This window comes from Agaricus bisporus (assembly GCF_000300575.1).
Source record: "Agaricus bisporus var. bisporus H97 unplaced genomic scaffold AGABI2scaffold_2, whole genome shotgun sequence".
Classification (NCBI taxonomy): Eukaryota; Fungi; Basidiomycota; class Agaricomycetes; order Agaricales; family Agaricaceae; genus Agaricus; species Agaricus bisporus.
Window position 1 is genome coordinate 1,539,406 of NW_006267355.1, and position 22,870 is coordinate 1,562,275.

Here is a 22,870-nt window from a genome sequence, read left to right on the forward strand (position 1 = left end):
TCGCCTTCCTAATGCCCAGTTCTTTTCCGGGCTCATACTGCCGTCGATGGAAACTTGAACTATCGGGATACTCGTAAAATCCTCTCCGAACATCAGGCGGAAAGGCACAAATACTCCATGATCAAGGCCAGACCCTTGGAAGCCACGGCCGTCCTCGCCGCGGGGTTCTAGCCTAGACGTAGTCCTTGCCTCGTACCCGTGCTATCGTAAGTAAATATTAAATATAATGTCTGCGCATTTTCGCCGGATCTCACTTCTTTGTATAATTCGACGACTCGTTGAGACAATTTTACGTCGCCACGGGAGATGAATTTGAGTTCGTACAGTTCCGGAGGGAAACCGTAGTAATCCATGAGCAAAGGTTGATTATCACCATAATCCGTCACTGTGATACCTGAGTTGTGTTACTGAGGTGTTTCAAGTGATAATGAACCCACCCTGTCGTTCTTCTGATGTCTCCCAGTGAGCACTGAATACGACTATTCCCTTCGGATCGTACGTTTTCAACAGCGCTGGTCCGAAATCCTTCAAGAAGGCAGCAAGTCTACCCGCTGGGCCATGATAATCCATCAGGGGATCGTTACGCTGACCCTTTGGAAATGCCAAAGTGGGCGATCCATGTGCGAAGAAAAAAGCAGGAATTTTATCTGGCGTTGGAGGGAGCTCTTCCAGCGCCTTGCGCCACTCTTCTTGATCATGATTGCCCATGTTCACTGTGTTAGAGAGGAGTCTTCGGTATAAGGTAAGCATCAGGGCTTAGCCTATCAAGCAAGAGGCGCAAGGCTCACTGAAACTCTCAAGCCTAAGGCCTAAGTTCCGATAGAATTCATAGCATCACATACGAGGAACGAGCATTTCCATATGCTCCGTTAACGCGGAGTTCAATCCACATATACACCGCGAGATGTTTTGTCCCTTTGGTATAACGGTAACTAAGTAGACTCGTTAGGGTGCCCAGTTGAGCTAACATACTTGTTCAGTATTACAAGACTCGGCGTGTAAGTATCACCATTTTACCCAAATTGCCGACGTGGACGAAAACACAATTATAAAATTACTCCAGTGATAAAAAGACACTAACCTACATCCTAATGTTGACAACATATCGTGTACGGCGTTGAAACTTAGAAGGGAGCGAGAGACAGCGGTGGCACGTCGATATGCAACGGTTGGGTGACACCCACCAGCCAATCTTTCCATTCCACTTCGCTCTTGCGTTGTCGCATAATCTCCTGCAGTTGCCCAAGCGTGGGGTTGTGAGCATGAAGCACGAACGTGTAGTCCGAAAAGTCTTCCTCTTCCTGATGAATGGTTATACTGTTTCTCCCTAGTAGCGCGAACTCTGATAGATCAACATATCCATCTGCAGTGATCTACGTAATGAGGTGAGCCAAAGATCCTACTCGGATAGAAGGTCCTTACGACGAGTGGCGGAGCCAACGGTAAATCCTTCCTCGAGCCGCCGAAGTTGACGTTCATGGATAAGCCTCCACTGTGAGGCCAGACGGATGGCATAGAAGCAATAACTTCAAACGTTGGATTCAATTGCTTTCCCAGCCTTTCCAACAGCTCACGGGAGGAATAGCACCCAAGTGACAGACAATAACTGGACGCTGTGTCTCTGAAGGTTTTGTCACCAGCAATCCATTGCAAGAGACCAACGAACTGACTTAAGTTGCGATACCTCTTTATTGAGCCATTTGGAAAGATAATCCATGTTTGCCTGTGTCAGATTGAACGCTATTTCTGTCAACGAGTCCTGAGTTCCTCCTCGGGTGAATGCAACGACCTGGAATTGCTTCTTTGGGGTTTCTTCCGCCAAATTAAATGCAGCCATATCGTCTGCTAAAAATGTCCTCTGTTGCGTTCCGCCCTCTTCCCCTACTTCCGTGTTACCTTCGACGTTTGGATGAGGTTTGGCTGAGGTGAATTTCTCATACAACTTGAAAAATCGAGCCAGATTGGAATCTTCGGAAATCAATAGTGGGCGCATAGTTTGAGTTCGTGAAGAGGTCTGAACCTCTACGGAAGCGACGGATTGTGGCGCATCGACAATGGCGCCTGGTACAATAGAGGGAGCGATCGGTCCTCCGGCCAGCAGTTTCGCAGTAGGTGTTGCGGTTGTTGGTGTGTCCGGTAGATGATCGGTGATAGTGGATGTGGAAGATGGCGGTGGAGCCAATTGAGCGTTTGTAGAAAGCTGCTCAAAATGAGTCAAGCGCCGAGATGTCCGAATTACGACAAACCGAAGGAAGAGTAAGAGACGGCGCTGGGATGCCTGCAGATATAGTCGGTGCTTTATCTGTAGTTCGAGAACCGTCATGAAAGGGATAAGATGGTTAGAAAAGACATCATTGCAATGATGACGGTGAAAAATGATATACCTAACGGGATAGATGATCTCACCCCGGGTTGGGAATCTGAAACTGGGGATATATCTGCAGGCTTAGAGTTATGTTGTCCTAGCGTCGGAGAGGTCGTAAGATGGGCAGACGACTCTGAATATCTGAGGTTGTGACTAGCTTCTTGGCTGACAAGTTCTGGATGCGGCAGTGGTACTTGTTGGGCAGCTCCCTGTGGCGATCGTGGTACTGGTTCAGCGACACCATGTAGCAGTTGATTATGACTGGGCGACAGTTGTAATTGGGCGACCGATGGAATCGCAGGTTGGAGACTAGCAAACTCGATTCCTTTAGCATCAGCTAATTGCCTAGCAGACTTCACGAGGTTTTCTTCAATTTCTGGTTCTCTTTTTATAGGGACAGCGTCAGGTACCCCACGCTGAGCCTGAGCCTGCCTTTGTTTGAAATCTTGGATGTCGCTCTGCACAAACGCTGAGAGATCGATCTTCTTTGATTTCTTTGTTCTCAGTCCTTGTCTCGTAGCACCAGTGGAACTTTGGATACCCTGTAGAGGAGTGGTCGACGCATTATCTTGAAATTCGGCCACCGTTTTATGGGACATCCCAATGAAAGTGATCTCGGAACTGGTGCTCTACCAGTGAGTGTCAAGACTGTGCACTGAAAGACATTGACTGATTGGAGTATTACCCTCTGAGACTCTGCCGTATTAGGCAGGTCAGATGCAGATGCAGAATTTGGAAACGCTTGTTCCGCTTCGCCAGTGGAATGTCGAGACCCAGTTAGGGGTTGATCACTCACTTGGGGAGTTGATGCAGCACCTGGGTTTGAGTTATGCACTTGAATGCTTTGAGAGTCTTGCGGTGATGCTGGACGTGACTTTTGATCCCTGGTCGACAATTCTTTGACACAATTGTCAGTCCGGGGAGTAGGTGCAAGGGACTGGAGGGTTGCTTGCTGACTTCAAGCAAAATTAGAACAACGTCAAGCTAACGGTCTGAACGTCGTGACCTTAACGGCGCTGGAGTGGCAGGAGACAGAGCAATGCCTTCAACGGTTTGCAACAAGTAGGTAATAGCATCTTGCAAAGCATCAGAGACGCACAAATGAAGTACTGTAGAAGCATACGTTTCAGAGGTGTTTCCACAAACAGTTCTCGAAAGGGCCGGATAGCCTGAATTAACGTCACATAGCTGGACGTCATGGGGTGTTGAAGCCACCGCACGGGCATGAACGGCACGCTGATATCCAAAGGATACCCGACAGCACCGCGAAGAGTCATTTGCGCGATCTGTTTCAGGGAAATGTAGGTAATAGAGTGGTATACGCCATTCTTCTCTCGACACGCACTATTAAAAGCTTTATTATCTATTGAATTCAGATTTCAGTGAGACCAGCCTCGGAAAGGACTGGAGTAGACACACCATGGGCCTCGCAGCCGCGTAATACGCCTTGGTATCTCCCAGCCAGGAAGTGAGTCTTGTTGCGGTCTCAGTGTAATCTTTGACATTCGAACTTTTCAAGTGATTTTCATATATGCCGAAAAGTCTTTCGTTGTGTTTCGTAACCTTGTCGTTGTCCGCAGGTTGAGACATAATGCAAGTCGTCCGTGACAGCGGAATGGTTGTTAGATAGGTCACTTTTGACGGAGGTTCAACAATTTACTGTCAATGTAAATGTTAAGGGTTGACTAGTTTTGGTAATTCGAATACAAGAGTTTAACCGTCGGCTAGGTCAATAATGATCTAAGTACTTACGATCCGGTAATTTGATTTCTGGTCGTTTCTCCGGTACTCGTACTGTGTTGATACTATATGCGCCTGACTGCTCGGTGCCAATCTGCATGCAGAACAACGAATGACCTTCGTAAAGGCCGCTACAAAGACACATCGTCTGCCTGCGGACAAGACTCGGAATACTATGGAAAGGCCCGTGGTAAGTCGTTCATGTCAAGCTACTATTGCATTCGTTGTCTTCGCGGGACACCTGATTCAGATCATTAATATTCAGTACCCAGCATTGTTCAATATGAGTCAGAGGCACGATGGATAACAACACCCTTGTTCAACTCGGTCTGGAGCCCATAAATATAGTCTATATATAAGGCAAGGTGGAGGCCAGGATATCCCTGTCTAGTCTTGTTCTAGCCGGTCATCACGCTTAAAGTAAGTATATCGTCGATGAAATGGCTTTCATCTTATATGTATTCTCCATCCAGTCGTCAGAACTCGTGCTTCAAATCTATATTCGATCAAGATCTCAACGATTGCCGCAGTTTCAAACGTCTTAGACGCTTCCCTGACTCTACGATATCTACCAGGTGCCAGCCCTCTAGTAGTCCGCCTTCTGCTGGCCCAAAACGTCAAAACTTCAAGTCCGTTCCTCTCTTGGTAAAAGTCTACCCTATACTGATACCATAGCATTTATAGGACTTATTCGCGTCCTTCCTTCGACTGCCCGCCCGCTGCCTCAGATACTCGCTTGACCGTCGCTTCATACTTAAAGCAAGGGCACGAGAAGGTCCTTTAAAGTCACATCTTCACCATGGCTATTGCTTTGGACCTGCTTGTTGTGGGCTCTGGGGGAGGGCCTGACGAGACCAATTTATCTGGGTGAACTAACCTTTCATCATTCCAGAGGCGACTGCTCTCCTAATTACTCTTCCTAGGTATCTTCTGAAACCAGCCGATGCGGATTGGAGAGACGGCGTCGTGGCTCTTGAAGCAGGTGGGAAGGGATGGCGATATCACTGACAACGATAAGGACTAAAAGGGTACACAGGTTCAGGCCAAGGCACCCTACGTCAGCTACTCAGACAAAATCCTCGGCTGTTGGACTGTAGTGTGTCAAGTAAAATCGACTCGGTTGAAGAAAGGCGGCGATACACAGCCAATGAAATATATTCTTTCATTAGGTATCCATCGCCTCCCTTTCTTAACGATTCTGTCCGTCAACTCTTCTTGTTTTAGGTCTTACCTTATCACACACGCTCATCTGGACCATATAAACAGCCTAGTCATCTCTGCCGGTTCCCTACGCGGTCAACGAAAGAGCATCTATGCTGCGAAACAGACTTTACAAGACCTAGAACTCATTTTTGCTGATCGCCTTTGGCCCAACCTCGCGTCTTGGGATGAATCAGACGAGGACTACAAGTTTTTGTACAAAATGTGTGTTCCTTCTTTCCCCTTCTATTCTTCCACACACCTAATGAAATGTAGCTTGGAGTCTGACGGGAACTACTATCCTGTTCACCCCCTCATTTCAGTTCGTAGTTTCCCACTCAACCATGGGACATATGAGGGCAACCACTACGTGTCCTCGGCTTTCTTTATTCGCCACGATCTTTCTTCTGTCGAGCTTCTCTTTTTCGGCGATGTAGAGCCGGATTCAGTGGCTTCGGATCCGCGTACCATTGACGTCTGGCGCGCAGCGGCGTCAAAGATCCCCGACAAGCTTAGGGCTATTTTTATTGAATGTTCTTGGCCTTCAGGACGACCAGATGAACTGCTCCATGGACATCTAACTCCAGAGCATTTAGTAGCCGAGTTAGTTGCCCTCGCAAAAGAAGTTGTGAATCATCGTCAAAGTCTTGGTAGTTCAAGGGAACGCGCTCGAAAACGTCAGAAATCCGGGTCTGCCAGGGACGAAAACGAAGGACTAGTGCATGTACTCGATGGACTTTCCGTCTACATCATGCACTGTAAAGATGATATGGTTGGGAGTGAAGAGCCGCATCCAACCCGGCATTTAATCAAGGCACAAGTCCAGAAGCTTTTGGAAGCTCATCAATTGGGCGTTCAAGTTGAGTGCGCCGAGCCGGGAATGCGTATCAGTAAGCTTGACACAAGTATCTCACTCTCTTTGTTCACATACAAGTTAACAGACATATGATCCACTTCCCGTCATCCATCAATCCTAGTAGAACCCCACGGGATAGGCCTCGTTAATATAGCTTTTCTCTTCAATATCTATCCCCACTCTGAGGATGTATATTTTGTACTTCTAAGCAACCATTGTAGCATAGCTTAAACCTACTGTATCCTGAACATGATTGTTGAAGACTCTTGGAGACCTCCTGAATCCAGCAACGTGACTCCGAAAGCAGTATTATTGCTACAGTGAAAGCGCAGACTTAACATAACAGTCATGAAGGAGAGAAAAGGTAAACAAGGATAACAAACATGGTCAATGCAAAATAATTCCCGTCCCAAGTATGTAACAAGTCTATAGAGCAAGGGGCCAACAAATTACTGGGCCTCGATGCTCATGATGAGGCGTACAGCTTAACAACGCCATCGGCCCCAGCACTGACCATAACCGGGAGAGAAGGATGGAAATCAACATCAAGGACACCTTCACGAGCTTTTTCGCGGTGGCTTGTAATTTCTTGCATGCATGATCGTGATCCAGCCATATCCCAAAACCGGACGGAGCAATCGTGACTGCCGGAGACCAATGTAAACCCAGATGCATCGATCGAAATAGACGTGACGCCGTCCAAGTGTGCTAGCATCGAATGCGTGCAGTGTCCTAAAGACACCATGTCAGTCGCTGTAACCATGAAACAAGAAATTCTGCTTCGGACCTGTGAGAACGTCGAAAATCTTGATGTATTTGTCTTCATGAGCGGTTACGAGAATAGGCATATTCGGATGTGAAGCGATGCTATTGATCTGTGTCGCGGGTGTGCCATCTTTGACAGGGAGTAAACGATGAACACTAAGAGGCTGCTGTTCTTGCTATTAAGACAGATGACTTACCATACGTTGTATCACTCGGGAGACGGATCATTTCTTTGCCTGTCTCGATCTCGAAAATTTTAACAACCGCGTTCTGATATGCCACTGCAACTCTTTTGAGGTCTGTTTTGAGAACTTCAACAGATGTCGCCCCAGGTACATCGGTGTCCTCTTCCAAATCATTATCGTTGTCGAGGCCATTCCAGCGCCATGACAATTTTAATGAGCCACCGCCAGATGGTCCGCTTACGTCCCAGATTTTCACGGCCCCCTCTGCTCCACAGCTGATCAATGTACTCTCATCTTTGACCAAAGCAAGATCCCATACGGCATCTGTGTGGCCGATAAGTTCTCCGCGCACCCGGGTATGGTCATAGGGAGCATAAGTGGTATGAGAGGGAGCAGGTAGGGCCCAAACTCTGATAGAGGAGTCCAAAGATGCTGAATATAATAATTGTTTTGAGGGAGAATGGACTAGTCGCGTGATTGCTGCTGAATGGCCGCGGAGTGTAAGCTGAGGTTCAACTTCAGTCGTCGGTCGGGCACTATGAAATACTGAATCAAGTTGGAGGACAGGTTTTATTGAAGGGTTACGCACGAAGACGACGCAAGGCTGGAAATATCCATCCTCCATATTTTCACGGTGCAGTCGTCACCTCCTGTTGCCAGGCATAGTTCACTAGGATGGAAGGCTACTGCCCTGACAGCATCCAAATGACTGTCACAGGACGCCATCAGTATGACACAAGATGAATATTTTCACGAGCACACTGACTTTCGGAGCGTCCGCTTAGCTCTCCAGACCTTGGCATCATCCCCTTCCCCTACAACTGAGGATTCATCCTCTTCTATATCGGCTTCCGAGTCCTTGAAGTCGTCATCATCATCCCGTCGTAGCTCCCAAGCATGAACACCTGTCTGGTTCTCTTTCGCTAGTCGCGCCTGTTCTGACTGTTCTCGAGACTGCCTTAACTTTTCTTTCCACTCGCCATCTTCATCGGGGCGGTAGATGGCGGTTATTAGCCTGCTATCCGTGTCCGAATCTCCCTCTTTGTCGCCAGTAGCGTTGGGAGGGGATGCCCGTTGGATCGAAGTCGATGGAGCAGCGGGGCCCAGGGACTGGTTGCCTGAAGCTGAGGGGTTATTGCGTTCCGGGAGAGGAATTTGAGGTCCAGATGTTGGAGGTGTCGGAGAAGAACCAGAAGCTGAATTGATACCGTTTAACAGTGGGAACTCTTTTCCTCCCTCGGGCAAAACCTTACGGGGCCTCCCGTTATATGGAAGTTGCTCGAATGAAGGGACGTTGGGAAGCGAAAGGGGTATCGAGTTATTAAGTAGGGGTCGGTTGGGTAACGGATTCATAGCTTGGGGAGAAGTTAGATAGGAAATTTCTTGCAGGCACCTAAACGAAAACATGATTAACATCCAAAGAGGACGCCGACAAGACCGTACTGTTTGAGATAGTCGCGACTACGAGCCCTGCTCTTTGGATCTCGTCCTAGAGGAGCTTTGCTGAGACCAGCTACGGTGGTGGTTTTGCATAATCAAAAAAAAAATATGATGATAGGGGGACAGGCCCACCTCCAGCACCCAAAACAAGACCATTGTTCGACATTCGACTTTCGGGAAGGGGAGAGTCTTCAAACTAGTTCAAGATTGACTGTGGATGGAGTTTTGATAGACGCACCTTCACTTCGAGGAGAACTCCCACCGCTTTCCTCTTTGTGACTTCCGGAGTCATCCTTGGATCCTGTTGAAGAGCCATGTGCTTGAATGGTTGCGAGTTTTGAGGGAGGGACTGATTGGGACGAAGTCTGGTTGAGTTGTTTTGAGCTGGGATGCCCACGTCAGGGAATAAGTAGGAGCAAAGGAGGGTCGGGAGTACCGTTCCATGCGTAACACAAACTCGAGCATTTTGATACGACGCATGAGGTCGAGTTTGACATTGTCAAACGATCGCTTCTCGCCCTCTAGCAGGGCGATTCGAGCCTAGAAGGTTTCTGCAATTGAGAGGCGCGACGAGATGGTGGGAAGGATGGGACGGACCCGCATTTCAGCTCTTTCGATCTCCCACTCGTTTCTGTCGCGTTCATAGCGTCTCCATTCTGACTGCAGAAAATGCAGGACGCCCGAAAGCGTGACGTCCTGGCCATTTTGAGGCGGGGGAGGGGGAATGGCATTGGGTGGATTCTGATGTTGCTGTTGCTGTTGCTGTTGCTGTTGCTGCTGCTGCTGGCCTTGCTGCTGCGGTGAATTGGGCGGCAGGCCTTGCAATGGGCCCAGCATGAGTTTTGCGTGGAATAGAAGAGAATGCGAGTCGATTCAGACGAGCAAGTCTACTGTACACAAACACGACCAAACTCCATACCACCCCATCCCTCGCTATTTCTTCCCGCTCCTGCACACCCGTCAGCGCAGGGTCCCCCCAAAGCAGGCTGGGTACTCACTTCTTGATTCCGGCCCCGCCCATCGGGCCTCCTGAAAAAGTCAGCGTCAGCATCGTACGCCACGATTGCCATCCTCGTGGCCATACCTTTGAGCGCTGCAAATCCATGAGCATAAGCACAGTTCGAGCCGATCGAAGCACACATACCTTTCTCTCGAGCTGCCTTCAGCGCATCCTCTTCCGCCTTCTTTCTTTTCTTAAACTCAGCGTCGTCCTCAGTGTCGTCCTTTTTTTCCTTCTTAGGTGCCTACCCGTTAATCCGTTAGCACAGCCCACACCTCCCTCCCTAACCCGTCGTACCTTCAGCGGCTTCAGCTTCCCGCCCTGTCGACTCGACATGGTAGATAAGTACCTTAGTATGAAGAGAGATCGATGGTCTGGGCCGCACCGATTGTATCTTTGTTTGTCTTGAATGCCTCAGGCCAACAACACCGCCACTTCCCCCTCTCTTATACCACACCCAGATGCAAGGCCAGCAACAATGGAATTTGACTCTGTTGAAAGATTGGGATGTTCTTGGACCTTTTCCGCTTCACGCGCGCGAACAACACTTCTTATCGCCATCGTTCCCTATTGATCGTAAGCTTTATCGCATTACCTGCATTCCTCACTGTCTGGACAACAATCTAAAGTGCGGGAACCCATTGATTATGAGAGAACATGGCCTTCCTCTTATGCCGACTATGCCTGTGTCTGCTGGTCCAAAACAAGGCTATCAGACGAGGGTGTCCTGGAAGTCTCCTTCCCTCAAATCAGGTACCTTATATCCTCACGGACGCGTTCATTCGTCTGAAGTAGCAGATGGGGGAGTCTTCGTCGAACGGAAGGCTGGGCGGCGCTCCAACATCACGCTCTCCTTCGGGGGACTCTCGTCGTAACCCCACCCGCCGAAGCAGCACCAGGCTCTTCACCTCCCAGGATTCTTGTTCAGCTCAAGCAGGGATCATACTTCTGTATTTTGCCTATCAAGCCAACTGGAATGGTGCCAGAGTGGTATGCAGGCAATATATACGATCTAGAACGGGCTCTTCCACGCATGGTCGACCTCCCTTTACCCCCCGATCCCACGGCCACAAGCAGATATGACATCTTCATCAGCGGAGAATACGAGGTAAACAGTTGACTGTAGTGCTCTATAGTCGCCAACACTGGTTACCACAGATCAGGCTTTTCGGAGACCCCCTCAGCAACAACACCGAAGTGCCAACCCAAGTTATCTCTCTATCCGTGGAGCTAGAATGTCTCCCGGAATCAATACAACATGAGCCATCACAAGAAGTATTATGTGACTTTGTTGACGGCTACGCCTTCGGTGAAGCTCTCGGTGTCGGACTCAGGAATAGTCGAAGGGACTGGCTAAGTATCACTCGAGTTGAGTCCAGAACGCCGGTATGCATACGCCTATCTATCCATATAAAGTAATTGACGCGCATACAGGGGGTGAGCCTTAAACTCAAACAAGCAGTCCAGCTTGCCCCGACGCAAGTGCGAGTTGTATCCTTTACGATCTCACAGGACCGACCACTTCATGCCGATAAGCTTGAGATTGTTGTCACAGAGTCTAGCGAGTCAGGTCAAGAAAGTTCTATTCGTGTTTCCCTTGCTATCACGCACAAAAGTGCGATACGATCGTGTGATCATCAGAGTATCAAGGCAACCTATTTTTCTGGCGACTCCACTCCTACCAATTTTCTGGCTGTACCACCTACAGGTCAGGGCAAGATAGCATATCCACCTATCTTGGCACTGCGTACGTAAATCAATTTCGATGCATCGACGACAAATTCTGATATATTTTAGATGGCGCGGGTGTGGATATAATTAACCAAACATTTTGGGCTGAATCCATACCACCAAGCGATGTTAGCTGGACAATTCTACCGAGTGGTCGGACTTCATGGGTGAGTCAGAATACAATAACACCGACCTGAGTTTATCGATACATCGAGATACTCTAGGGACTGGACTGGCATGGTCCGAGTGCGCAAGATGCGTGGGACTCGGTTGACGCTCTACCAGGCATTCTTGATAAAATTTCGGTATGGAAAGACACATCTTATAAGGTCGGGACGCCCGTCATTCTTTTGGGCCACTCCAATGGAGGGCAGGGTGCTTGGTGGCTTGCTTCTCGATGCCCCGACAGAATCCTCGCTCTCGTGCCTGCTGCCGGATATATCAAGTCACAAGCTTACGTGCCGTTAACCATGTCTAGGTGAGAGTGTGTTGGCTCACCGTTGTATACAGAGTGTCTCAACTTGACGCTGAAATATGAAAAACTCGTTCTCTTCTTGAATTACCTAGATCTGCTCATTTCATAGATCCATCATTGCGTGCTGTATTGGAATCGTCATTGACACCGGACGACAATGATTTGTTTCTAACAAATCTGACTCATAAACCGGTGCTAGTCATCCACGGGTAAGTCTGAAATTAGGTACCGACATTCAAACTAAAGGTACTTTTTCAACAGGGGTGAGGACGACAATGTCCCTACTTGGCATGGCAGAGAGCTCTTTAGCGTTCTGAAGACATGGTCCCTCTTTGATGGCTCTGGATCAAATTCCACGTAGGTACTTTGAGCTGCTGTCGGAGCTCAGTTGGTCAACGCAGATACTTAGCATGAAGGAGGATCCCGAACGGGGCCATTGGTATCCTACAGTTTTTAACAACCGTCAGGTTATCAAGTTCATCCAAGGAGTACTCAAACCAAATGAACATCCTCAAAGCCCAAAGGTTCTCAAGCCTTTTACTCTGACTGCTTTTAGGCCAGAGGAAAGTGGATCACTGGAAGGTTGGAGGATAGAGGAAGTCACTCGTCTTGGGAGGTAGGTCTGCTATATTACATCGGCGCCGAAGTGAAAATTCATCATTTTTTGAAGGCTGGCAAGGATTAGGGTGGTCCCTCGAAACCAAGATGGTATCTTTGAAGTGCAAACGATCAACGTCAAAAAATTCTCTGTTTCTCAAGTCCAATCGCCCTATACCTTTTTGATTGACGGAAACAAGGTTGAAGTGGATGCAATGAACCATGGGCCGAATCTCACATTTGAGCGAGATCACTCCTCGCATAAATGGAAAGTATGTGACTGTTACCTTTATGCACTCTTGGGGTTGACATATTCTAGCTAACGACGATAGAAACGAGCTCTCCACCGTCTCCTCCCACACGCCTCCAGACCTTTCTCTCCACTAAAGGCCCAATCACATTTATACCACTCACCGCTGGGACTTCTCATCAGCGCGATAACCGACTTTCTCTGGCCGTTCGATTGGCCCATGACTTGCAAGTATACCACCGCTTAGACGCCTGCATCTGTCCCGATTACGAAGTAGTTGACCCCCAAAGTGTTGGACACTGGCCGAAGTGTAATATCGTCTTGATTGGTAGTCAAAGGGACCCCGTCATTCAGAGTATTCTCGAACAAAATAAGCTGCCAATATCTATGAGAGACGGTCAATTTACATTGAATGGTCGATTCATTAACATTCATCCCAATACCGGTAACCGAATCATTACATCCATCAATGTGTTCGAAGTATTAATGATCACTTATATAGGGATAATGTTACTGCATCCCCACCCAACCACCCCTGATGCATTGATGATGTTGATGATTGGGGATAATATTGCCGCTCTTGAAAGAATAGGACGTTTATTTCCAATAAGGACAGGGATCACTACACCCTCGTGGATTATGGTTGGCCTTCTAACGGATGCACTTGGAGCTGCTGGAGTCACAGGAGCCGGGCAAGTCTTTAGCCTGTTGTTTCGGCAGGCAGTACTCATCATAGTTATAGAGTTTGGGGACATGGTTGGACATGGAATGAGGGCTTTTCATGGTCCGAATACCTCTGAATTTTGGTGCAATTACATGTCAAATATTGATTGTCATACATATTGTTACAATACAGTATGCAGCGTGAAAAACCCGATTAGGAACATGAAAGATATGTGCGAAGAGATAGCAATTATAACGACAAAAGAAATCTACTGCTGGGAAATTGACTCGGCAACCTGAAGCATCTTGTGTCACGGCTAGTGCGGCAAGCATTCATGATAAGTTATGACGCACACTATCGAGCAATACGGTCACTTCAGGAGCAATGCCAACGAATTCCTTAGACCAGAATTCATACTTCGGGTTGCGTAGTAGCTCGATGAAAGTGACTAGAGCTCCCCAAGGGTGAGGTCGATGAACAATGAAACGTTCAAGGAGGACTTTGGTCATGATCTCTCGGAAGCGATCATCCATAACCTCCAGGAACAAGTGAAGCATGAGTGAACTGAACCAATGGGTATGAGCGTTAGGGTAACGCAGATGTAAAGCCATCGAGCTCAAGAGGCAATGTTTTCCTGTTAAAGACAAGATAAGGATAATTGTCGAAGAAGCTTGATCGAATACTGCTCACCTTCATCATCAAGCTGTGTTACCAGATATTGTAAGGCAACAACCCCGGGGTCACTCGCGACAAAGAGGGAGGATCCACTTCTAGCTTTCGCTTGGGCAACGGACGAAACACCAATGAACATCACAAGCGAGTTGATCAATGAGAGGTTATATGCTTCTGTCGCATCCTCGGATGCCTGGGACTTAAGACGATCCTTGAGGGATAGAAGAAAGGAAGCTGAACTGCGGCCAAGTAGATACTGTTCCAGATGGGTTCTCAATTCACCGCCCTTGAGACCAGAACTGAAATCAGAGAGGATTGGGGGAATCGGACCCATTTCCGGAATTGAATCAAACTTTTGATTGCGGAGATTGGGATCAGGAAGGGGGATAGCTGGAGGGAAAGCGCTGAGAATAATGTTCCGTAGCTGGATGCAGCGTTGGGGAATGACGTCGCACAAGGTGAAGTAATATTCACTCAGGAAATCGGGGAAATCGTGAAGAAGAACCAGAAGAAGTCGAAGGCTACCACGATAAAGGTCTTTAGCAGCATTTTGTAGGTCGGCATCTTTCAGGAATGGAGCAAGGAACTTGAAAAGGGAAACCAGAAGTTTGTGGAAGGCAGACCAGCCCTAGGTCTGGGTTAGCACTAAACGAAGGACTCGTCTTCGGCCACTTACCTCCCGATTCTCAGACATCAATAGCTTAGGCATGAAAAGCCTGTGGGAGACGAGACACATCCAGGAGAAAGCAAATCCAGGGAAGTAAATGGGTTGAAGGGAGCTGTACGTATCACTGATAGCGACCAACAGATGAAAGTAGACAGGCCCGAGATGGTTCTCAATAGAGTGAAGGTCGTTAACAAGGCTGGAAAAGAATCTGAAGAAAGGTTTCTGTTGGAACGCAGCTCCCTGTTCCTCGTGGAGGTTGGCCAAAACGAGTACAAAGATAGATAAAATCTTTGTCAGGTAATGAACCTTGGCTTGATCATTATTAACTCCAGAGGCGTCGCCGTGGTACTTGATGATGTATACAATAAGCCGCGACATGGCATCCAGAGCTTGAAAGGCGTAAGCGAAGTCGTTTGAAGCAACGCACTTGACATAGCTGTTGACGCTAGCCTCTGCGCAGACTCTGAAGAAGAGGGACGACATGTCTTCGACTTTGAGTATCCCCTGCTTAGTCAATTGCGTAATAAATGGCACAAAACTTTTCTCTGGTGAATGAGAACGCTGGAAGATGTTGACCCATTGTTGGAACCAGATGTAGAGTTTGTCGCGTAATTGTTCGGTCTCGGCATTTGCAGAGGGTTGACGAGGAATGACGTCAACCACAGCGGGAGTGCGTCGTACACCGCGCAGGTCATCCAGCAGACGGTTTACACTGTGTATACTTAAGTAAGTTTCACTGCAACGATATATCCGTCTCACGTACTCTTCATTTGCTTTTCCGGCCTTGGATATCTGGTCAAGAACATCAATGGTATAAGGAAACTGATGTTGGCTGGCCACCGGGGGATCGGTGGTGAGGCATTCGCGAATCAGGCCGGCAGCGTAGGTGAGGAGACTGGGGCGAGGGTCCGAAGATAAAGACTTCGCAAGCTGTTGATCCGTAACGCCAATATTGATGAGTTGGCTTTTCAACAGAGCGATGGTGACCGGTACAATATATTTACGCTGTCAAGAACCTTATTTAGTGGGATCATAGCTGGTATCAATAGACGCACCTCATCATTAGCATACAACAACCATTCAATAGCTTCCTTCGCCACCTCTTCGAACGAATGACATAATTGTTCCAAGAGGGCAACATAAACTTCCCGTCCGAGTTGAGATGGTGTGTTGTACAATTTCTTGACAATTGCTTGAGACATAATGAGGGGTGTATGTGGGCGGTCCGAAGCCTCAACTGCGAGGTATAAGATCTGGCGAACCAAGTGGCGAACATCATGGCTTGGCGGTAGAGCGCTTAGACTCTGGATTGGAAGTTGTATCATAATTGCCTCAAGATCACGAGTGAAGACCTGGAACCGGTCCATGATCTCCCGATGACCATGCATGCTCTCATCAGATACTTCGTGTTCAAGGCTGGGAGACTGATTGCCGTAAGGGTACGAGTTAGCTGAGCTGGGCCTACTGACATTGGGCCTAAGTTGGGCAGCTACGGATGACACTAAGAGAGGATAAAAGAAAGGATGATGTGTAACATACCGAAATCTTCATAAACGGCAGCCTGAACATTCTGGACTCCGCCAGATTTTATACGGAGAGGTTCTGGAAGACCAAGAGCGAAGCTAGAATGAGGCGTGTTAGGGTCATAGTAAGGGCCTGGATTACGGAGCTCCCGATGTCGTCTTCGACTCTCAATTGAAACGGCAAAGTTGTCTTCTACATCTGCAACAGCCCTCTCCATCGCTACTTTCTCGATAGCCGCGCATGCAATCTCCAAGTTATCTCGTATAAGCACATGAATGACTTGTTCTGGTACCAATTGCTGATATGCAGGTATTGAGAACAAAGGAAGAAACCACAGAAACTGAACGTGCGTACCTCAGTGAATCCCTGGTTGTTCAGGAACTGGCGAAGTTGGGTAGTCAGATTTGTCCTCATTGGCTCCTTGCAAGTGACGAGTGCCAGACTTCCAGCAAGCTTCTGCGCCATGAGATGGCCAGCTTTCTTGAGCTTTTCCTCATTCGGTTCAGTTGCATAGTCCTTGGTTACTAGTTCCCGAGTAGAGATTCCAGCGATAGTGACAGAGCGTTCCACCACTGGTACAATGATCTAGAATCAAAGATTAGTAACATACATCGCGCAAGAAACTTGAAACACACATCGCGAACGGATTGATCCACAGCAAGTTGTACTGCTCGCTTGAACGCTTGGTTGACGTTGAATGGACTTAGCTGGGGATCGATGTGAACTTGAAGGGATAACGCAGACAGTATGCCCTCGATGTGATTGTTGATCGTGCGCTGGTTGTCATTTTGAGGCGGAAGCATCACACCATCTTGCATCAGGCCATCGCCCACAACACCGGGTGCCAGGTCCCCGCCGTAGTCTGGGAAATTTTCCGTAGGTCGAGAACGAATGACCCTGGTTGCTTCGATCGAATCAAGGTTGATGTCCAACGCTTTGCACAAAACCTCAATTTCGAATTTGAGATTTAATTTGAGCTCGGCGTGATGATAGAGCTCGGCAAGAAGGCTGACGACAGCCATCAGCCAAGGATTGGGCGGGCGGAAGATTTTTGATCGAGCACAGGGCTCCAGAGTTTTACAAACGAAAGGGATGGCGACGATTAGACGATTACTCGTGTAACCCTCAATCAAAAGATCTTTAAATGACAAGTTTTTGTGTTTGATGGGTTGATCTCGAGCCAGAGTTATTGTTCCAAGCCAAGAGCCAACGTTTTTGAGCGTGCCGCGATCAGAACCGGATTGGAGAGTCCGTTCAGCATTGAGCATCGCTTGAGCTTTTACAAAAGTTTCATGAAGAACGTAACGATAGAGGTCCTTACGGTTGAGGGAATCAAGGAAGCGGAGGTATAGAGTGTGATTGTTCGGTTCTGAACTGACGCGTTGATCTACGAGATAGTGTGCAAACCAACGAGAATAATCGTCCACGAATTGTTCACGCATCTCCTCAATTTTTGCATCGAAATTGCTTGGAGCAAGGTTGTTGACAATGAACAATATTTTGTCAGAGAGTTCTTCAGGAGGCGGAATGATCTCTTCTTCAATTTTATCAGCTTTGATGGAAATGAAAACGGGAGAAGGCTCGGGAACAGGTTCGTTAGACGAGGCTAGAGTCAACATCTGCAAGTCCACATGGTCGGTAGTCCCCCCAGTAGCTAGGATATGTTGGATGTTGGCCGCAAAGTCAGGTCGAGCTTCCACAAAATGAGGTATTTGAAGCAAGGTCTCGCATAACGGTCTCCACTCTACCAGCCGGAACTCGAACTGATTCAGGGCTTGCATACCGAATTTGAACAAATTGGTGTGCGGAGCGCAGCCGAGTGCGTCAATGATATAGCGGATGGCAATGCCAAGGGGAATGTAATCAATCAGCTGGTGACGGATAAGGGAACCAAAAAGGTAGGCAGTGAGAGCCAATTCGCGGCTGGGATAGTCCGACTGAAAAAATCTATACTCGTCGAACAGGAAGTGAAGCATGCAAGAGAAAAGTTCGTGATCTCGGGGATTTTTTGAGGCCTTGAAGCGCCGGAGCATGTTTATAACGTCGTCGATGGAAGTTGCGGTGTCATACATTTGTTTGTAGATGTTATCGACCTCAGCCTCAATGTCAGCAGGATAGCTCATGACAGCAAATCCCGGCTCGGTTTCGTTTCCAGGGATCAGATTCATAAGCCGCGGATGGATTTGTAGACAGGTGTTGCGAACTTCTAAACAAGCTTCGACGTCGCCTTCAAACATGTGTTCGGTGCTGCAAGAGAAACGTTAGCAGTGTTGAAACAAAGCATTCGATAATTCACAGACCTGCTCCGCAGAACCCGTAAGATGACTGTAACAACGTGAGCATTTAGAGGCATGGTTCTGCTTTCCATGGGGGTTTCTGAAAGGCGGCATGCCTTTTCACTGTCCATCTTTGCCTCCAAAAACGCAATAACTGAGTGAAGGAATTCCCCGTCATATCGGGTAACGTGATCCTGCAACCACTTTTCAAGGTTCAGATATTCTCGTCGCGAAGCTAGAGCAGCAACATCAAGGGCAAATGTAAATGGCTGAACCTCCAGAAGAGCCTCAAGAATCTGCAAGAACTGGTAAATGTTCGAATGACTTCCTTCGAGTCAGAAACGATTTGGCTTACTTTGAGATCCTGCGCGACATCCAGAATCCGGGTTATATTCAAGTTGTTATCATCATAGAATTCTCGAAAAGCAGTAGTGAGATAACCCGGATTGATTTGCCAGATTCGCATGAAAACTAATTGATGATTAGGATGACCAGCGAGAAACATAGAGAGAAGTTTGCGTGAATATTCAAGCCGAATGTCATTCCACTTAGGATCCTATAAGAATCTCAAATCAGTGGAAACCGTGGACCAATCCCATGGCACAAACTTACAGGAACCTGAAGTAAACCCATATGAACTAGCTCTGCACTGATCTTGATGGCCTTATCCAGCATTTCGCGGACGCATGCACGTATTTCAACTGAATCGGAACCAGCGAGACGAACTAGAACTTGGAATAGCTCAAGAGAATTCCACGTGTGGCTCTGGACATTGGCAGCAAGAGCCCTGATGGTGGGACTGGCAATAGTCACATCATCGACAGTTACGATTCTGTGACCCGGGAGGCTAACGAAGCTGAATGTATCGGAAGGGAGGGAAAGGAGAGCGTCAAGAAGGCGCAGCTGATAAAGAGGGTTGTTCCATGTTTCCCAGAAACCAGTGACCGCATGTGGCTCCACATCTCGAGGTGCATTGAGCAGAATGGAAATCAGAAACTTCAGAGTCGCCGTATCTACACCATGACGATCCGGCCGATCGAAGGATTTGATAACAATCGGCCAACTGGGTTTGACGTGCTATATTAGAACGCGTGAGGTGGCGTATTTTAAGAAGACGATACTTGTACTCACAAAGCTCGCTAAAGTACGAGTGAGCGCTCCAACATCGCATAGCGGAGAGCCTTCCACAGCCAACCTTCCTAGAGTAGAAACAATATCTATTACCTGACCTTCGCGGGGGGGATTTTGCTCCGTGAATCCAAACAATTCTAAGAGTGCCCGCACAAGATCGGGGTCACTTGTAATATCCGCCCCAAGCTGGACGAGCGCTTGAACAAGGCTGGTACCAGGAGGGAGGCTAAAATGAGACGCTAAAATGAGAACACGCTTGGGCAGTATGTTAGCCAATTACCTGAGATGGGTGAAGATACGGCGAAGTATGGGAGAAATGGCATCCTTTCCATATTTTGTCTGGGCGGCAAGAATCAGAGCTTGGCGTTGTTGCGCATCCAATACAGGAGCATCAGAAGGAGGATCAGAAAGGACATTAGCCATGACCTTTGCCAGGCTATTGAGGCTAAGGTCAGCGTTCTCGAAAGGAGCAGTATGGCAGATGGAGAGAACGGCGCTTTCAAATTCCAGACGGATGATGCTCGCGGCTTGGTTCGCTAGCTCTTTCCGAGTGGGGGTAGAAACGAACGCAGAGGCAAGAACGAGACGTTCCAATGGCCGTAGTCCTACTCTGTCCACAAATCGCACCAGGTCAAAATGCCGAAAAATATCCCCGTCTCCCTTGTCAATTCCTTCGCGGAAACGGTCAGCAAGGATCGGGTCACGACCGATACGCTGAGATTCTGAGACGAGAAGCCGAAAAGTAAGAGCGTCTGTCCCTCCGAATGCAGGGGTAGCTGAGGTGAGCCGTTGTTGGGAGTGTACGATGAGGCGACGTATGAAGTGCAGGTAAGTTTCTAGACCGTGTTGTTCAGAAAGCTGAGTGATAAATCACTAGTCAAGGCCGCGTCACACGAGAACAACTATCAAAAATGCACATACCGAGCGTATTTCAAGTTGATTCCTCTCGAAGTTCTCCTCCGTGAGCGTCGAGAGTAAAAAAACAATTTGAGCTTTGACAATGGTATGGATATTTGTTGTCGGCGGGCTGTCCATATGGGACGACGACCTGGAGGGGGTCACCGAACGCCGCGCAGCACTTCCAGGTCCGGTCGCCGTTTTGAATGACGTTGAGCAGGTAAGATAGAGGGAAGAGGACGAAGACCGCCTCTAACACGATCCTTCAATGTGTAGAGTGGCAGCAACTCCCTTCAAAGACACCGTGCCATCGACTCCGGTTTTCGGGCTCCGCCTAATTTTGAAACCCCGAATTACACACATTTCGCAGACACCTTCAGAGGGTACCAAATACAAATATCGAAAAGCGAAATTGATTGATATAAACGCCTATCCTCTATACACTCTGGACAAAGAAAAAGTAGCCGCCAACAGAATACCAACAAAAACGTAAAAGACGCGTCCCTCCTTCGTAGGATCACCGTCGGAAAGGAAACTCCGCAGTGGTAGGAAGACTAAGCCAACAAAAAAATTGGTGACCCCTACAAATGTCGAATTTAGCATAGCAATAATTACGTCCACGAACAAACTCACAATTGAAGGACAGCGCCATCGAGGACAGGGCAGAAACAGCCTATAGAATGTTGAGTCAAGTAGCCATGTTTTGAAACGTAAAAAACGTGCGTGGGGCGGAGAAACTTCAGGTATCAAGACGAAAGGAATTGGTCCTAGGCCAACTGCGAATGACCTAGAAAAGAGTAATCAGCACAACAGATGACACAAGCACAGAAGACGGCACACATAATAAATGTAAGCGTTGCAATGCTTGTCATGGTGGAATGGTCATTGTTGAGGCCAAAGCCGATAGAAGCAAGTGAGGCGAGAGCACCAATGGTAGAAATTCCTAGGAGAGACTTGCGTCCGACACGCTGTGTACAAAAGTCAATCAATTGCAAGTTGAATTAGAGCAAGAAGGTAGAAAGACCTCTATTAGGAAAATTGGTGGAAAAGTCATTATGACATTCACAACGGTGATACCAAGGGAGACATATGGCCCCAAATCGGGCAAGGATTTTGACAAGATTTCGTTGCTATAATAAAGGACTAAATGCCGCTTATGAGACTCGACAACTAGTTAGTAGACCGCTGAACTGGATTTACCCGCGTTTACACCTGTGAGATTGGCGTAAGACATGGGACGGCGTCTCTCAGAATGCAACCATACCAGATATTTGTTGCGACATCATGGCAAAGCAGGTAATCATCAATGGCTTACGAAGCTCGGGCGTAAAGAACAACTGTAGCACGGTTGTCGTGTTTGTTGAAGTTTCAGGGCGCCGGGCTTCTACGTCCTCCAACAACGGGTTTTCATCGCTGACCATTGAGGCTGTAGGTGGGTCAGGTGGGGATAGTTACTCACCATAATAAGAACCTACGTGTAGCACGGGTGGCATTAGCTCGCCATATACGCTCCGAAACGGTCTTCTTCTCCTCGGATCTATTCTGCATGCCCAACCAGGCAGGGCTCTCAACAATCATGTAGCCGGTCACAAACTGGACGCAGCTGATAGCTGAGGACAAGAAAAGCACGAAACGCCACTCAGTTGGCGTTGAATATCGAAATCCGACGATCTGTGTGGACATGATGCCCAGGACGATTCCTAGCTGAGTTAACACGCCTGCGACAAAGCATAAGTGACGTGTCACAGGCAAGGGTAAGAGAAGTAGAGAACCAATATTTCCGCTGATTGTGGAAGGGGCAATCTCAGCAGCATAGATTGGTGCAACGCAAATACCTATGCCTGAACCGACACCAATAAGGAATCTAGGAAAACGTGGGCAATGAGATACTATAACCGAGGAGGGTCTCACCTGCCAAAGCTGAGAGTAGTAACAGAACCGCTAACACCCATAAGCCCTGCACCGACGATGTGAAACAGTGCGGTCACTTGAGACGCTCCTTTGCGCCCGAGGCGATCCATGAAGATATTCGCAACAAGGCTACCCAGGAGGCCACCTACAGTGAAGATAGCTGTCACGAACGAGAAAACGAAGTTGGACATCTGTATGCATGTCGGGAAAGAGTTGTTAAGGAGGTTGTCTTCAGCGTGTTCGCATGTTAGGACGGCTTTGATTTGGTTCAAAGCAGATGTATGATAGCCAAACTGGTTGAAGCGGCATAAGTCAGAGATGGAGGAGTGGATATGTAGGAATGAGCGCGTGCCTGGAAGGGGATGACCAAGACCCAGAGACAGACAAACCAGCCGTAGATTGAGAAAGAGTCGCCGTTTCTGCTCTTGTGGCCTGACATGGGCGAGGTCTGAGAAAGCGAGACAGCACGTAGGTCTGGGCGGCGGCTAAACAGCGGGGTGCCAGTGCTAGAGCGGGGTGAATGT

General features: G+C 48.1%; 7 protein-coding genes across 7 annotated transcripts in view; 2 read left to right on the top strand and 5 right to left on the bottom strand.

Annotated features, from left to right (window-relative positions):
- The window catches only part of AGABI2DRAFT_63176 (hypothetical protein), a gene marked incomplete at both ends in the record, with an annotated part of 2,860 nt that extends 2,152 nt beyond the window's left edge, over positions 1-708 (bottom strand). Inside the window, 3 exons of the mRNA XM_006458216.1 lie at positions 39-201; positions 255-385; positions 438-708. Coding sequence (XP_006458279.1) covers positions 39-201; positions 255-385; positions 438-708 — 565 coding nt within the window. The remainder of the gene's footprint in view (positions 1-38; positions 202-254; positions 386-437) is intronic.
- A 416-nt stretch (positions 709-1,124) lies between these two features.
- AGABI2DRAFT_115293 (hypothetical protein) lies at positions 1,125-3,955 on the bottom strand (the record flags this gene model as incomplete). The annotated part of the gene is made up of 10 exons (XM_006458217.1): positions 1,125-1,373; positions 1,423-1,621; positions 1,671-2,200; positions 2,247-2,302; positions 2,385-2,994; positions 3,051-3,321; positions 3,372-3,441; positions 3,489-3,651; positions 3,711-3,728; positions 3,785-3,955. The coding sequence occupies 10 exons, from the start codon at positions 3,953-3,955 to the stop codon at positions 1,125-1,127; spliced, it is 2,337 nt and encodes a 778-aa protein (XP_006458280.1).
- A 560-nt stretch (positions 3,956-4,515) lies between these two features.
- On the top strand, positions 4,516-6,426 carry AGABI2DRAFT_176697 (hypothetical protein). The gene is made up of 8 exons (XM_006458218.1): positions 4,516-4,525; positions 4,579-4,734; positions 4,790-4,972; positions 5,029-5,087; positions 5,142-5,274; positions 5,330-5,530; positions 5,582-6,195; positions 6,247-6,426. Exons 3-8 carry the CDS (start codon positions 4,905-4,907, stop codon positions 6,252-6,254), a joined length of 1,083 nt encoding a protein of 360 aa, XP_006458281.1. The 5' UTR covers positions 4,516-4,525; positions 4,579-4,734; positions 4,790-4,904; the 3' UTR covers positions 6,255-6,426.
- AGABI2DRAFT_183365 (hypothetical protein) lies at positions 6,402-8,920 on the bottom strand. Its single transcript, XM_006458219.1, has 8 exons — positions 8,790-8,920; positions 8,684-8,740; positions 8,555-8,624; positions 7,878-8,504; positions 7,701-7,820; positions 7,124-7,647; positions 6,949-7,056; positions 6,402-6,893 (listed from the first exon to the last, which is right to left on the bottom strand). The coding sequence occupies exons 2-8, from the start codon at positions 8,715-8,717 to the stop codon at positions 6,628-6,630; spliced, it is 1,749 nt and encodes a 582-aa protein (XP_006458282.1). The 5' UTR covers positions 8,718-8,740; positions 8,790-8,920; the 3' UTR covers positions 6,402-6,627.
- A 625-nt stretch (positions 8,921-9,545) lies between these two features.
- On the bottom strand, positions 9,546-9,887 carry AGABI2DRAFT_148777 (hypothetical protein; the record flags this gene model as incomplete). Its single annotated transcript, XM_006458220.1, has 3 exons — positions 9,546-9,580; positions 9,696-9,795; positions 9,849-9,887. 3 exons carry the CDS (start codon positions 9,885-9,887, stop codon positions 9,546-9,548), a joined length of 174 nt encoding a protein of 57 aa, XP_006458283.1.
- Positions 9,888-10,012: 125 nt separating this feature from the next.
- AGABI2DRAFT_115296 (hypothetical protein) lies at positions 10,013-13,404 on the top strand (the record flags this gene model as incomplete). The annotated part of the gene is made up of 14 exons (XM_006458221.1): positions 10,013-10,127; positions 10,181-10,304; positions 10,347-10,659; positions 10,710-10,937; positions 10,986-11,298; positions 11,349-11,449; positions 11,507-11,754; positions 11,850-11,966; positions 12,019-12,114; positions 12,167-12,373; positions 12,428-12,626; positions 12,674-13,049; positions 13,107-13,311; positions 13,347-13,404. The coding sequence occupies 14 exons, from the start codon at positions 10,013-10,015 to the stop codon at positions 13,402-13,404; spliced, it is 2,700 nt and encodes an 899-aa protein (XP_006458284.1).
- A 132-nt stretch (positions 13,405-13,536) lies between these two features.
- On the bottom strand, positions 13,537-22,537 carry AGABI2DRAFT_115297 (hypothetical protein; the record flags this gene model as incomplete). Its single annotated transcript, XM_006458222.1, has 25 exons — positions 13,537-13,563; positions 13,622-13,902; positions 13,959-14,568; positions 14,617-15,319; positions 15,371-15,612; positions 15,663-16,096; positions 16,147-16,429; positions 16,486-16,716; positions 16,767-18,378; positions 18,432-18,703; positions 18,763-18,963; positions 19,020-19,484; positions 19,539-19,764; positions 19,819-20,396; positions 20,460-20,687; positions 20,919-21,016; positions 21,069-21,108; positions 21,174-21,222; positions 21,276-21,403; positions 21,460-21,578; positions 21,636-21,647; positions 21,700-21,861; positions 21,911-22,153; positions 22,208-22,299; positions 22,347-22,537. The coding sequence occupies 25 exons, from the start codon at positions 22,535-22,537 to the stop codon at positions 13,537-13,539; spliced, it is 7,527 nt and encodes a 2,508-aa protein (XP_006458285.1).
- Between the last annotated feature and the right edge of the window lie 333 nt (positions 22,538-22,870).

Excerpts from the sequence above, each read along its gene's own strand:
- AGABI2DRAFT_183365 (XM_006458219.1), bottom strand. The coding sequence starts at position 8,717 with ATGTCGAACAATGGTCTTGTTTTGGGTGCTGGAG. Across the intron at positions 8,505-8,554 it reads AGTCGCGACTATCTCAAACA|GTGCCTGCAAGAAATTTCCT; the intron begins GTACGGTCTTGT and ends GTTTTCGTTTAG. Across the intron at positions 7,648-7,700 it reads TCCAGCCTTGCGTCGTCTTC|TGCCCGACCGACGACTGAAG; the intron begins GTGCGTAACCCT and ends AGTATTTCATAG.
- AGABI2DRAFT_176697 (XM_006458218.1), top strand. The coding sequence starts at position 4,905 with ATGGCTATTGCTTTGGACCTGCTTGTTGTGGGCTCTGGGGGAGGGCCT. Across the intron at positions 5,088-5,141 it reads CGTCGTGGCTCTTGAAGCAG|GTTCAGGCCAAGGCACCCTA; the intron begins GTGGGAAGGGAT and ends AAGGGTACACAG. Across the intron at positions 5,275-5,329 it reads GAAATATATTCTTTCATTAG|GTCTTACCTTATCACACACG; the intron begins GTATCCATCGCC and ends TTCTTGTTTTAG.